Source organism: Monodon monoceros, unplaced genomic scaffold (assembly GCF_005190385.1).
Source record: "Monodon monoceros isolate NGI ecotype Baffin Bay Population unplaced genomic scaffold, NGI_Narwhal_1 Super_Scaffold_21, whole genome shotgun sequence".
NCBI classification, from domain to species: Eukaryota; Metazoa; Chordata; class Mammalia; order Artiodactyla; family Monodontidae; genus Monodon; species Monodon monoceros.
In genome coordinates this window covers 147577343-147592837 of record NW_021703778.1, presented here as the reverse complement: position 1 = coordinate 147592837, position 15495 = coordinate 147577343, and the positions used below count along the sequence as shown (strand labels likewise).

Here is a 15495-nt window from a genome sequence, read left to right as displayed (position 1 = left end):
TTGGGGGAAGGGAGATTTTCCAGGGCTACCCTGGACTAGAATGGGGCCAGAGAACTGACCCTCGAGCTTGAAGAGTAGGTGAAGAGACGGCTGTTATGGGTACAGCTAACCCCCAAAGGGAAAGACCAGGGGGCTTTGCAGGGGCTACTTCCTGGTGCCAGTGGTTCTGAAGTCGATCGTATCATGTGGCATTCTACCACAGCCCATGAGCACAGTCTGGCTGGGAGAAGGTCACTCACAGCACTGCACCCTAGGTCCTGCCTCTGACCTTGATGGACCCCTTCATCTTTCTGTGTCTCGGCATTAAAAGGTGTCACCAAGAGAAGGCTCAAAACCCAGCCATAATTTTTATTCCAAACACAAGTATGAAAAATGCTAAAACTCAGGACTTCCCTGGCAGTCCAGTGGTTAAGAATCTGAGCTTCCATTGCAGGGGGCACGGGTTTGATCCCTGGTTGGTTGGGGATCTCATCATCCCGCATGCCCTGTGGTGCAGCCAAAAAAAAAAAAAAAAAAAGCTAAAACTATTTTTCCAAAATGTATAGTCTTGACATTTTGCTTACCGTATGGAAAACGGTTGCAGCCTTGTCATATAGACAATATATCCAAGATTGCACAGAAAGTGTTTTCCATAGAAACAAGCCTCTGATTGTAAAATGAAAATGGAATATTTGGAAATATTTTATATGGAAAATAAAGCTCTGTGGTATAAACAGAATTTCTTTTTTACGACTTATGTTTTAGGAATGCGGTTACTCTGGAATCATAAATCACCAAAGGACAGACTTCTCCTATGAAGAGAATAGTGTGGGAGGATGTCCTGTCTTCAAAAGTCCTGCCTCTTGGTCTTCAACTCTTCATAATTCTAAATTGAGATGATTCTTTTCACCCTTGACCACAATGATCACTGGTATGAAAGACACCGTACCAGAGCATGATGTAATGCGCTTATGTTTATCTTGCTTCCTGGGCAGAGTCTCTGCTTCCCAAATTAGTTCCTTAAGTAATCATTCTAACACCAACAGATACTTGAACAACAATTAGGTATTTCCTCCATGCCCAAGCCTTCGGTCACCCCTCCAACCTCAGGGCAGGGCAGCATCCAAAGAGGTGGCTGGTTGGCAGAGGCTGATGTGCTGGCCTGGGGTAGGGACCTGGTGGGACACCTGTGGCACAGTGTCTTTATTTGGAGGGAACAATATCTCAGCTGGTTGGAATACTTCATTGTAACAGTCACATTCCATTCTAGCTCATCTGACTCAGGGACAGATGCAATTAAACCCATATTTAATAGCCACTAAAGCAAGATGTACTGGGAATCTGTTTCTTCTTACGTTTTTTATACAGGGGAACTTGAAATACAGATTGAGACTAGAATCCAATACAGTGGTTTCTTTTTTAAATCAGAAGTTGCTGACGTTATGGCCAGAATCTATTTGGATCTATCCTCTGCCACTTTGCTCAACTACATAAAGGGAATTTCCTTCCTACTTTCCAAATGAACATTGTCCAGGGAGGCTGTTTGAGTTTAATTAGATAACCTACATAAAAACATATAAAATATGTGCTTCAAAAGAAAAGAGTCCAAAGTTACTGAAACACAATGTAATACAAGGTATAAAAAAAGAATTAGGAGACAAGGAGAAAATGTCAAAAGTCAATACACAAAAATGTTGACTGTGAGCAAGGATTAAGCATAGTATAAATTCTTGCTCTTTCACCCAGAAGTGAACTTGCTGAACTGTATCAGAAATTTCCTTTTCATTTGATTTGCCCACAAACTGTCTTACAAGTGAAATGAGGCCCTATATTCAGGCACCAGAGGATTAGGGCATGAGGGGAAAGGCACTTGTCTTGCTGGTGCCTGTGCAGGGAACTCAAAGTGAGAATGACTTGCTTAGCATCCAGGCTGCCCCTGTGTGACCCAAATGCCGGCACCATCGCCCTTTACATACCTGCTTCCAGGAGGGGCGGAGTGGCTCTCAGGAGCTTGGGGGTCTGACTGTATTGACCATGTTGGGCCACTAGGACTGATGACAGGCCAAAGTGTGTGGGGAGTTGAAGCACTGCTTCCGTTTATGACGCCACTTGCCAAATTCAGGTGTGTTACCTAGAAATGAAGTGAGGGAAATAACCTGATTTTACAGAGTTTTAGAAAAGTATCATTAAAATCATAATGGGGAAAATCATGTAGAGTCCAGGAGATGCTGACCCACCTGAGCTTAAACAGTGGTTGCCACAAAGGCACTCATTAAAGGCTCGCTTCTGTGCACATCCAAGAGCACAGGTGAGGGTGGCTAGTGTCAATATAAATTAACGAGTATTTATTCTGCCCCTACTATGTGCAAAGCACCATACTATGCGAGGTGCTGTGAAATACAAAGATTAATAACAAAAACAGCAAGTACTTACTGAGTATTTACTCTGTGTCACACAAGGTTCTAAGAATTAGGCAAACTACTTAGGCTTTCTGACCCTTGTGTCATATGAAAGTTCTAAATGCTCGATAAATAATAATTATTATTAATAAATAATAATTTATAATATTTATTATTATTTATTTATGTATAATAAATAATTACTATATAAAGAACTCACTGATTTAGAAAAAAGATGCACAGGCAATAGAAAAATGGGCACCGACTTCAATAAACAATTTACAAAAATGGAATATAATTAGCCAATTAAACAATTAAAACTAGTCATTTCCACTGTCAATCAAAGAAATGTAAATTATAACACTTTCGTATGTTACACTGACATAAATAATAACCAAAAATATAGTACCTAACCATGGCAAGGGTGATATTAGATATGTACTTATACTATTTATGAGACTATTAATTGGTACAATCTTTCTACAAATAAATATGGCAATATATTATTAAAAGTATCAAAATATTTGTACACTTTGATGTTACACTCTAACTTATAGGAACTACGCTAAAAAAACAACTGCAGATCATTAATGAGGTGAGTATTATAATAGCAGTTACCATTTAGCAGCACTTACAATGTGCCAAGCTCTGTATAAACGAGTATATTACCTGCATCTCATTCAAACTGTCATAATGCTATTGGCAAGTACTATTATAATCCCCACTTTACAAAGAAGGAAACTGAGGCCCAGGAATAAATGGCAGAACCAGGATCTGAACCATAGTCTTTGAAACTCCAAATCGCACGTTCTTACTCACTACACTATGCTGGGAATAGAAACTGAAAACAAGCATTGATTTTAATACTGAAAAAGGAAAGATCTAAATGGCTGAGAGTATTTAAATAAATTATGTTAAATAAATTTTGCTCTAAACATATAAGGGAATATTATGTATCCATTAGAATGTTTTTGGAGAATACTTAGTGATATAGTAACATGCTGATATCTCAAGTTAAAAAACAAAATCACAATATGAAACTGTACAGAGGGCAGAAGCAATTTCCTTAAATGGACATATACGCAGACACACACTCTAAAGGGCATGTATTACTTTTATAATCCAAAAGAAAAAAATGTAAGTTATTATGAAAAATACAGGTGCGAGGTGATAACCTTAAAACCTGGCTGGAAAGAGTGGAATCAGAAAAGAAAGGATGGTTCAAGAAGCATTTCAAATGAGATGTACAGGGGATGCTGAAAAGAGGGGGTGTACTCAAAGCTGAATGCAGGGTGCTGAGTAGGAGACACTAAGGAATAGTGAAGTGAGGAGATATGAATTCCAAGAAAAGTGTCCTCCTATGAAGTGTCCCAGGAAGCTAACAATTTTGACATTTACAAATAGAAGAATTCTGGATTTTTAAAAAATCTGATAATTCTGAAAGAAAATAAGTCATTTTTAGTAACAGTATAGTGCTTCATTCCTAGTTACAGAATTCAGTGACAACAGCCCAGGACTGTGTCTTCACACCAAAGGACCCAAATATTTTTCTTGTGACGAAAGCCACTTTCTCTAAGTCAGGAGTGATCTCTGCTGTCTATGGAGGCTGGGGGCCGGAACACTCAGACTGCACACTCCAGTGGGGCCCCAGATTCAGAGGAAGCCTCAGGAGCCAACCTTGGCTTGTCAATTCTGACCCCCTTCTGCCACCACGAGGGGAGGAGAAAGACCACGCTGATGAAAGGGTGGGGAAGACAGTGTGGCAGATTAGGGCAGTGTTCTCTGGCCCCCAGGGCCTCTGAAGAGCCTTGCCCTTCTTCCTGCACCCTACCTAGTGGCAACAAAGGCCAGGTTCTCGGACGATCAAACAGATTCCCTGTAGGACTGAACTCACCCCCGTCCCATGCTGAGCCCTTCTCCTTCTTGCCCTGACCCCTGGCACTAAATATTAGGCTTTTCAAATTAGACATGAGCTTGGAGCTTATAAAGATACTACAAAGTGGAAAGGTCTTTATGAAAACTAACAGATTCTCCAATTACTGCCTCAGTCAGTTGCGACAAAAACCTCATAAAAGAAGTTTATTAATAATTTATAGTGGAACAGCAGGAAAATAAACAAAAGGTACATACTTTACCATGTCTAGTATAAACAGTATAGCTGGAGATTAGTGAATGGGAAGGAGAAGAGATATCAGATTTGGTACATCTTCTCTCTTTTGTCCAGGCTGCCCTTAACTGAAACATCATCATTTTCACCATAATCACGAACACTTACTGAATGTTCACCATGTGACATGGGCTTAGATGTCTTTGCATTATCTTGATGTGTATTATCTCACTTAACCCTGAGCAAGCCTTTGAAGGAGGTTCTATTGTTACCCCCATTTAACAGAAGAGGCAACTAAAGTCTAGAGAGGGTAAACAATTAGACAAAAGTAACACACCTAGTAGGTGGCAGGGCCAAGATTAGAACAGAGAATGTTCTCCTCCAAATGCATGTGGAATACTTTTTCCAAATAATATGGCTTAACATCTGAGTCCTTACAGTGGAAGTGTCAGGCACTTATAAGTGAGGTTTTATCAATATATCTCCCTCCTTATCCATTACTCATGGAAGTACATACTGTGATACTCCCTTGTGGGATTTTAGTTCCCCAACCAGGGATCAACCCTGGGCCGTCAGCAGTGAGAGGATGGAGTCCTAACCACTGGACTGCCAGGGAATTCCCCCAGTGCTCCCTTTCCAGATATGGAGAAACAAAGGGTCAGAGAAGTTACGGTAAGCAATTTGTTCACGGTCACATAACAGCTGCAGAGCTGGTACTCTTGTTTTAAAATCCATTTTCTAGTTTTGAAACTAGTAGGGAAACTGTCCTAGTTACCCTTGATTATTAGAGATTTTTGAAAATATAATCAGATACAGACCTCAAATTTGGAAAACAGTGATTATACAGGGATTGATTATACCTAACTATTCCAGCATTTTCTACCTTTCCTTAAATTTTATTTCCCACTTGTTACCCTTCACCAGAGGATATTTAAAAAGTAGAGCAACAAAAAAACCAAAACAAAACCATCCTTAGGGGCTTCCGTGGTGGCGCAGTGGTTAAGAATCCATCTGCCAATGCAGGGGACACGGGTTCGAGCCCTGGTCTGGGAAGATACCACATGCCGCGGAGCAACTGAGCCCGTGTGCCACAACTACTGAGCCTGCGTTCTAGAGCCCACGAGCCACAACTACTGAAGCCTGTGTGCCTAGAGCCTGTGCTCCACAACAAGAGAAGCCACTGCAATGAGAAGAGCGCACACTGCAGCAAAGAGTAGCCCCCGCTCGCCGCAACTAGAGAAAGCCCGCACACAGCAACGAAGACTCAACACAGCCAAATATAAATAAACAAAATAAATAAATTTATTAAAAAAAACAACATCCTCAATCAGTTTCGTTTCTTAGCAGATATAGTAAAAGATGGCATGAACATAAAACTAATTTTGGACTCTTGGTGAGTTTGTTTTTTCATGTAACATCCATTATGCATTTCATGGATAAACCAAAAATTGGTAGTCATTATGATTTCCTTCTACATAAAAGCAAAGCATCCTTAATTTATTTTGAGAAAAACAGCAAAAATGACCACTGCTTAAATATGAGACTATGTAAGGAATAAGAAAAGTTTTTTTTTTTGTTTTTTTTTTTTTGCGGTATGCGGGCCTCTCACTGTTGTGGCCTCTCCAGTTGTGGAGCACAGCCTCTGGACGTGCAGGCTCAGCGGCCATGGCTCACGGGCCCAGCCGCTCCGCGGCATGTGGGATTTTCCCGGACTGGGGCACGAACCCATGTCCCCTGCATCAGCAGGCGGACTCTCAACCACTGCACCACCAGGGAAGCACAGGAATAAGAAAACTTTTAAAGCTTTTCTTCTTTCCTTCCAAAGCATTCCTGCTTTAAAAAAAAAAAAAAAGTAACTGGTAGATAGCCTTATCCACCAGAGGGCAGACAACAGAAGCAAGAAGAACTACAATTATGCAGCCTGTGGAATAAAAACCACATTCATAGAAAGATAGACAAAATGCAAAAGCAGAGGACTATGTACCAGATGAAGGAACAAGATAAAACCTCAACAAAACAACTAAATGAAGTGAAGACAGGCAAGCTTCCAGAAAAAGAATTTAGAATAATGATAGTGAAGATGATCCAGGACCTCGGAAAAAGAATGGAGGCAAAAATCGAGAAGATGCAAGAAATGTTTCACAAGGGCTTGAAGAATTAAAGAACAAACAGAGATGAACAATACAATAACTGAAATGAAAAATACACAAGAAGAAATCAATAGCAGAATAACTGAGGCAGAGGAATGGATAAGTGACCTGGAAGACAGAATGGTGGAATTCACTGCCGTGGAACAGAATTAAAAAAGAAAGAATGAAAAGAGATGAAGACAGCCTAAGGACCTCTGGGACAACATTAAATGCGTCAACATTCGCATTATAGGGGTCCCAGAAGGAGAAGAGAGAGAGAAAGGACCCGAGATAATATTTGAGAAGATTACAGTCGAAAACTTCCCTAAGGCTTCCCTGGTGGCACAGTGGTTAAGAATCTGCCTGCCAATGAAGAGGACTCGGGTTCGGCCCTGGTCCAGGAAGATCCCACATGCTGTGGAGCAACTGAGCCCATGCAACACAACTACTGAGCCTGTGCTCTAGAGCCCACAAGCCACAACTACTGAGCCCAAGTGCCACAACTACCGAAGCCCACGTGCCTAGAGCCTGTACTCCACAACAAGAGAAGCCCTGCAATAAGAAGCCTGTGCACCACAACGAAGAGTAGCCCCCATTCGCCACAACTAGAGAAAGCCTGCACTCAGCAGTGAAGACCCAAAGCAGCCCCAAAATAAATAGGTAAATAAAAAATTTTTTTTTAAAAAAGAAAACTTTCCTAACATGGGAAAGGAAATAGCCACCCAAGTCCAGGAAGCAAGCACAGAGAGTCCCAGGCAGGATAAACCCAAGGAGAAATACGGGAGACACACAGTAATCAAACTGACAAAAGTTAAACACAGAAAAATTATTAAAAGCAACATGGGAAAAATGACAAATAACATACAAAGGAACTCCCATAAGGTTAACAGCTGATTTCTCAGCGGAAACTCTACAAATAGAAGGGAGTGGCATGATATATTTAAAGTGGTGAAAGAGAAGAACCTACAACCAAGATTACTCTACCCAGCAAGGATCTCATTCAGATTCGATGGAGAAATCAAAAGCTTTACAGACAAGCAAAAGCTAAGAGATTTCAGCACCACCAAACCAGCTCTACAACAAATGCTAAAGGAACTTCTCTAAAGCGGGAAACAAAAGAGAAGAAAAGGACCTACAAAAACAAACCCAAAACAATTAAGAAAATGGTAATAGGAACACACATATTGATAATTACCTTAAATGTGAATGGATTAAATGCTCCAGCCAAAAGACACAGATTCACTGAATGGATACAAAAACAAGACCAATATATATGCTGTCTACAAGAGACCCACTTCAGACCTAGGGACACATACATACTGCAAATGAGAGGATGGAAAAAGATATTGATATTCCATGCAAATGGAAATCAAAAGAAAGCTGGAGAAGCAATACTCATATCAGATAAAACAGACTTGAAAATAAAGAATGTTACAAGAGACAAGGACAGACACTACGCAATGATCAAGGGATCAATCCAAGAAGAAGATGTAACAATTATAAATATATATGCACCCAACATAGGAGCACCTCAATACAGAAGGCAAATGCTAACAGCTATAAAAGAGGAAATCAACAGTAACACAATAATAGTGGGGGACATTAACACCTCACTTGCACCAATGGACAGATCATCCAGACAGAAAATGAATAAGGAAACACAAGCTTTAAATGACACAATAGACCAGATAGATTTAACTGATATTTACGGGACATTCCATCCAAAAACAGCAGATTACACTTTCTCCTCAAGTGCATACGAACATTCTCCAGGAGAGATCACATCTTGGGTCACAAATCAAGCCTCATTAAATTTAAGAAAATCGAAATCATATCAAGCATCTTGTCCAACCACAACACTATGAGATTAGAAACAAATTCCAGGGAAAGAAACATAAAAAACACAAACAAAGGGAGGCTAAACAATACATTGCTAAATAACCAAGAGATCACTGAAGAAATCAAAAAGGAAATCAAAAAATACCTAGAGACAAATGACAACAAAAACACGACCATCCAAAACTTATGGGATGCAGCAAAAGCAGTTCTAAGAGGGAAGTTTATAGCAATACAATTCTACCTTAAGGAACAAGAAAAATCTCAATCTAACGTTACACCTAAAGGAACTAAAAAAAGAAGAACAAACAAAACCCAAAGGTAGTAGAAGGAAAGAAATCATAAAGATCAGAGCAGAAGTAAATGAAATAGAAACAAAGAAAACAATAGCAAAGACCAATAAAACTAAAAGCTGGTTCTTTGAGATGATAAACAAGATGGATAAACCTTTAGCCAGACTCAGCAAGGAAAAGAGGGAAATTATACTCCAATAAAGATGTTAAAAAAAAAAAAGAAAAGAAAAAGAGAGCGAGGACTCAAATCAATAAAATTAGAAATGTAAAAAGAGAAGTTACAACAGACACCGCAGAAACACAAAGCATCCTAAAGGACTATTACAAGCAACTCTGTGCTAATAAAATGGACAACCTGGAAGAAATGGACAAATTCTTAGAAAGGTATAACCTTCCAAAACTGAACCAGGAAGAAACAGAAAATATGAACAGGCCAATCACAAGTAATGAAATTGAAACTGTGATTAAAAATCTTCCAACAAACAGAAGTCCAGAACCAGATGGCTTCACAGGTGAATTCAATCAAACATTTAGAGAAGAGATAACACCCATCCTTCTCAAACTCTTCCAAAGAATGGCAGAGGAAACTCACTCCCAAACTCATTCTTCGAGGCTACCATTACCCAGATACCAAAACCAGACAAAGACACTACAAAAAAAGAAAATTGCAGACTAATATCACTGATGAATATAGATGCAAAAATCCTCAACAAAATACCAGCAAACAGAATCCAACAACACATTAAAAGGATCATACACCAGATCAAGAGGGATTTATCCCAGGGATGCAAGGATTCTTCAATATAAGCAAATCAATCAGTGTGATACACCATATTAACAAACTGAAGAATAAAAACCATATGATCATCTCAATAGATGCAGAAAAAGCTTTTGACAAAATTCAACACCCATTTATGATCAAAACTCTCCAGAAAGTGGGCAAAGAGGGAACCTACCTCAACATAATAAAGGCCATATACTACAAACCCACAGCAGACATCATTCTCAATGGTGAAAAACTGAAAGCATTTCCTCTAAGATCAGGAACAAGACAAGGATGGCCACTCTCGCCACTCTTATTCGACAGTTTTGGAAGCCCTAGCCATGGGAATCAGAGAAGAAAAAGAAATAAAAGGAATACAAATTGGAAAAGAAGAAGTGAAACTGTCACTGTTTGCAGATGACTTGATACTATACATAGAGAAACCTAAGATGTCACCAGAAAACTACTAGAGCTAATCAATGAATTTGGTAAAGTTGTACGATACAAAATTAATGCACAGAAATCTCTTGCATTCCTATACACTAACAACAAAAAGATCAGAAAGAGAAATTATGGAAATGATCCCATTCACCATTGCAACAAAAAGAATAAAATACCTAGGCATAAACCTACCTAAGGAGGTAAAAGACCTGTACTCATAAAACTATAAGACACTGATGAAAGAAATCAAAGATGACACAAACAAATGGAGAGATCTACCATGTTCTTGGATTGGAAGAAGCAATATTGTGAAAATGACTATACTACCCAAAGCAATCTACAGATTCAGTGCAATCCCTATCAAATTACCAATGGCATTTTTTTTACAGAACTAGAACAAAAAATCTTAAATTTTGTACAGAGACAGAAAAGACCCTGAAGAGCCAAAGCAATCTTGAGGGAAAAAAACAGAGATGGAGGAATCAGACTCCCTGACTTCAGACTATACGACAAAGCTACAGTAATCAAGACAATATGCTACTGGCACAAGAACAGAAATATAGATCAATGGAACAAGATAGAAAGCCCAGAGATAAACCCACGCACCTATGGTCAACTAAGCTATGACAAAGGAGGCAAGGATATACAATGGAGAAAAGACAGTCTCTTCAATAAGTGGTGCTGGGAAAACTGGACAGCTATATGTAAAAGTATGAAATTAGGACACTCCCTAACACCAAACACAAAAATAAACTCAACATGGATTAAAGATCTAAATGTAAGACCGGACACTATGAAACTCTTAGGGGAAAACACAGGAAGAGCACTCTTTGACATAAATCACAGCAAGATCTTTTTTGACCCACCTCCTAGAGTAATGAAAATAAAAACAAAAATAAACAAATGGGACCTAATGAAACTTAAAAGCTTTTGCACAGCAAAGGAAACTATAAACAAGATGAAAAGACAACCCTCAGAAAGGGAGAAAATATTCCTATCACCAGGCTGCCTCTGCTTCTCTGTCCACCTACATTTCTCCAGATAACATAATAAAACATAATAAAACCAGCTTTGAACAGATGAAGAGAAAATGGAAAATGGCATTTATTTATACCTGATTTGCAACAATGGTTAACATTTCACTGCTGGAGAATTTTTTTAAAAAGACAGGCTCACAGCACATAAAGACACAGCGCCAGTGCCAAAACAGAGGCTCATCGTTTTAGTTAGGAGTATTAGGCTATTAAGGTAGAGGGTGTCGCCACTGGGCCAGTTGGCTTCTCTGGGCTAATAATCAGAGACTATGCTACTAAATCTCAATATTAAAAAAACAAACACCCCAATCAAAAATGGGCAGAAGACCTTAATAGACATTTCTCCAAGGAAGACATACAGATGGCCAAGAGGCACATGAAAAGCTGCTCAATGTAACTAATTATTAGAGAAATGCAAATCAAAACTACAATGAGGTATCACCTCACACCAGTTAGAATGGGCATCATCAGAAAATCTACAAACAAGAAATGCTGGAGAGGGTGTAGAGAAAAGGGAATCCTCCTGCACCGTTGGTGGGAATGTAAATTGATACAGCCACTATGGAGAACAGTATGGAGGTTCCTTAAAAAATTAAAGTAGAGTTACCATATGACCCAGCAATCCCACTACTGGGCATACACCCAGAGAAAACCATACTTCAGAAAGACACATGCATCTCAATGTTCATTGCAGCACTATTTACAAAAGCCAGGTCATGGAAGCAACCTAAATGTCCATCAGCAGACGAATGGATAAAGAAGATGTGGTACATATACACAATGGAATATTACCCAGCCATAAAAAGGAACAAAATTGGGTCATTTGTAGATACGTGGATGGACCTAGAGACTGTCATACAGAGTGAAGTAAGTCAGAAAGAGAAAAACAAATATCGAATATTAACGCAGATATGTGGAACCTAGAAAAATGGTACAGATGAACCAGTTTGCAAGGCAGAAATAGAGACACAGATGTAGAGAAGAATCGTATGACACGAAGGGGGATAGCGGGTGTGGGGGGATAAATTAAGTCTCTCTGGAAATACAGGGATCATATGTATTATCGGCCACAGCACTAAGTACCCCTCACATGACATATGCCTGGGAAATGGCAGCTTACTGTCACCTTTATCATCCTCTTGGATAATGCATCTCAGTGGATTATGAAAAGTAGTTCTTTTAAGTAATACATTATACATTTGAATAATAAAGTTTTGCTAGACTTTATGTTACCAAGTTCAGCTGTCAGATGCCAGGCATGTTTACACAGATCTTCTACCTTTCGTAGTGCACTTTTTGAGCAGCAGATAACTAATCCAGAGATTCACATATGCACTCACATGCTGAAATCAACAGTACTCTTATGTACAGAATTTTCTAACTGGGATGCCACAATAGAAACATTTATTATATAAAAACCATAGTGCCTCCCATAGAGTAGGAGCAAAATAAAATGTTTTAACTTAAAAAAAAAAAAAAAAGTAACCGGGACTTCCCTGGTGGCACAGTGGTTAAGAATTAGCCTGCCAATGCAGGGGACGTGGGTTCTATCCCTGGTCCAGGAAGCTCCCACATGCTGTGGAGCAACTAAACCTGTGAACCACAACCACTGAGCCTGCCCTCTAGGGCCCGCGTGCCGCAACTACTTAAGCCAGTGCACCTAGAGCCCATGTCTTGCAAGGAGAGAAAAGCCCGAACGCAGCAACAAAGACCCAGCGCGGCCAAAAATAAAAATTAAATTAAAAAGAAAAGTAACCGATCTCTATTAAATAATAAAAACCAGACCCTCTAAAATATTCTACTCTTACTTCTGTGGTTTTGTCTAGAAGACACTCAGTGCCTAGCCCAGAACTACCTCCATTCCACCCAGCTCTGTCTTCCTAGGACATACATTGCTAATGAATAATCAAACAATTTGGGGCTCACTTAGATATGGCCTCAGAGTCTTTTTTACACAGTCCTCCAGGCAGCTGTCACTAAACAATCAGAACTGACAGGGGAGACAAGTACTTTCAATCCTTGTTCTAGAGCAGCACTACCCAATAGAAATGGATGGAATCCATCATCCATTAACAATTGTGATGGAAATGTTCTATAATCTGCACTGTCCAATACAGTAGCCACTAGCCACAGGTGACTATTATGCACTTGCAATGTGACTGTGACTGAGGAACTGGGTTTTAGACTTTATTTAACTTAAATTTAAAAAGCCACATGAAGGTAGTGGCCACCTTAAAAGACAGCACAGCTCTAGAGCCTCAACCAGATCTGATTGAATCTTATGGGTACAGATTTATGCCTGGCTAAAGTTCAGTCTAAGCAAATTATCTCTAGATTAAATGAATTAAGAATGCCTCTGGTCCTTCCTTTCAGCTTCTCAGTTTTTTCTAGAATAGGCAGAAGAAGTCACTGAACTAAAATGGACCAGAGCATCAATTCTGGCCCTAGCAGCACCTTGTCTTTACTAGGAAAGACCAAAGGGCAGGGCTAATCTCCCAGCATTGGACAGATCTTAAGACACTCTACAAGCCAGTTAGAGTTCACACCTGGAGGTTTCTTCCTTAACAGGACAGAAGGATGATGACTATTCCTGTCACCAGGCTGCCTCTGCTTCTCTTCCCACCTACATTTCTCCAGATAACATAATAAAACCAGCTTTGAACAGATGAAGAGAAAATGGAAAATGGCATTTATTTATACCTGATTTGCAACAATGGTTAACATTTCACCGCTGGAGAATTTTTTTAAAAAGACAGGCTCACAGCACATAAAGACACAGCGCCAGTGCCAAAACAGAGGCTCATCGTTTTAGTTAGGAGTATTAGGCTATTAAGGTAGAGGGTGTCGCCACTGGGCCAGTTGGCTTCTCTGGGCTAATAATCAGAGACTATGCTACTAAATCTAGGCTGGGCAACTCGTGAATTTACGCCTTGGTCACAAAGGGGTCTGGAAGATGGGATACTTAACTAAAACTCATTTTAATTATTGAGTTGAAGAACATGCCTTACTGATAATGGATGTCAACATCTTTATGTTGCCTATAAGAATTTTATAAGTCTATGTTTGGACCTCTAAAATGTTCTGCCATAATTAATTTTTTAGCAAATACGAAATCTCTCAGGTTCCACTACACTAACAGTAATAATAACAACAAAGTCATATTAGCACTAATGATGGCTAAATTTAATGAACACTTTGTTTTTGCTAGGCATTGTTCTAAGCAATTAACTCAATCTTCAAGACAGGTACAATTACTGCCCTCATTTATAGATGGGGAAACTGAGTTTCAGAGGTAAAAACCTAGCTCAAGAACAAATAATTGTGTCAGCCCCTAGTTTCAATTCCTGGCCTGCCTGATACAAAACCTCCCAATCTTGTAGTTTTAACCACTGTGTTACTCCCACTGCCTCATACCTTTGAACCTGAACTTACTATTCTGTCTGTGGACCAGCAGCACCTGCACTTACCTGGGAGCTTGTTAAAAATGCAGACTCAAGCCAGCCTCAGCCCCAGCGAACAGAAATCTGCATTTGACAAGAGCCACAGGTAATTCATATGCATCTTAAAGTATGAGAAGCACTTGCTACAGGGGATGGTAGGAAAGGAAAGGAAAGAGCAGGAAAGAAAAACCTTTCAATGCTTCTCCTCCATAAAGCTCAGGGGATCTTCCAAAAACTAGCAGAAATGCCCGAACAGAGTGAGGAACAAGATATTAAAACAACCAACGGGAAGGAGTAGAGATAATAATTCTATCAAGAACTTTGAGGTTTTACTATTTCTCATTGCTGTTTGGATGTTCAAACATTAATATGAATAATTGTTAAATATGCCAAGGATGCAAAAGTGGATAAAACAGTTTAGGACAAGCTTCTAAAATTTCAAGTCTACTCATTATGCTGCCATGAGAAATAGTGGTCATTAAAAATAAATCAAGACATTCTCTTTCTGACTTACTTCACTCTCTGTATGACAGACTCTAGGTCCATCCACCTCACTACAAATAACTCAATTTTGGTTCCTTTTATGGCTGAGTAATATTCCATTGTATATATGTGCCACATCTTTATCCATTCATTTGTCAGTGGGCATTTAGGTTGCTTCCATGTCCTGGCTACTGTAAATAGAGCTGCAATGAACATTGTGGTACACGTCTCTTTTTGAATTATGGTTTTCTCAGGGTATGTGCCCAGTAGTGGAATTGCTGGGTCATATGGTAGTTCTATTTTTAGTTTTTTAAGGAACCTCCATACTGTTTTCCATAGTGGTCGTATCAATTTACATTCCCACCAACAGTGCAGGAGGGTTCCCTTTTCACCACACCCTCTCCAGCATTTACTGTTTCTAGATTTTTTGATAATGGCCATTGCTAACACGTATATATGGAATAAAAAAAAAAATGGTACTGATGAACCTAGTTGCAAGGCAGGAATAAAGAGACAGACATAAAAAATGGACTTGAGGACACGGGGTGGGAGGGCGAAGCTGGGGCGAAGGGAGAGTAGCACGGACATACA

At 39.5% G+C, this 15495-nt stretch overlaps 1 protein-coding gene across 1 annotated transcript in view; it reads right to left on the bottom strand.

The window, feature by feature from the left end:
- The window catches only part of TTLL5 (tubulin tyrosine ligase like 5), a 307505-nt gene that overhangs the window by 145752 nt on the left and 146258 nt on the right, over positions 1 to 15495 (bottom strand). Inside the window, exon 29 of the mRNA XM_029239548.1 lies at positions 1956 to 2110. Within this exon, the coding sequence (XP_029095381.1) occupies positions 1956 to 2110 (155 nt within the window). The remainder of the gene's footprint in view (positions 1 to 1955; positions 2111 to 15495) is intronic.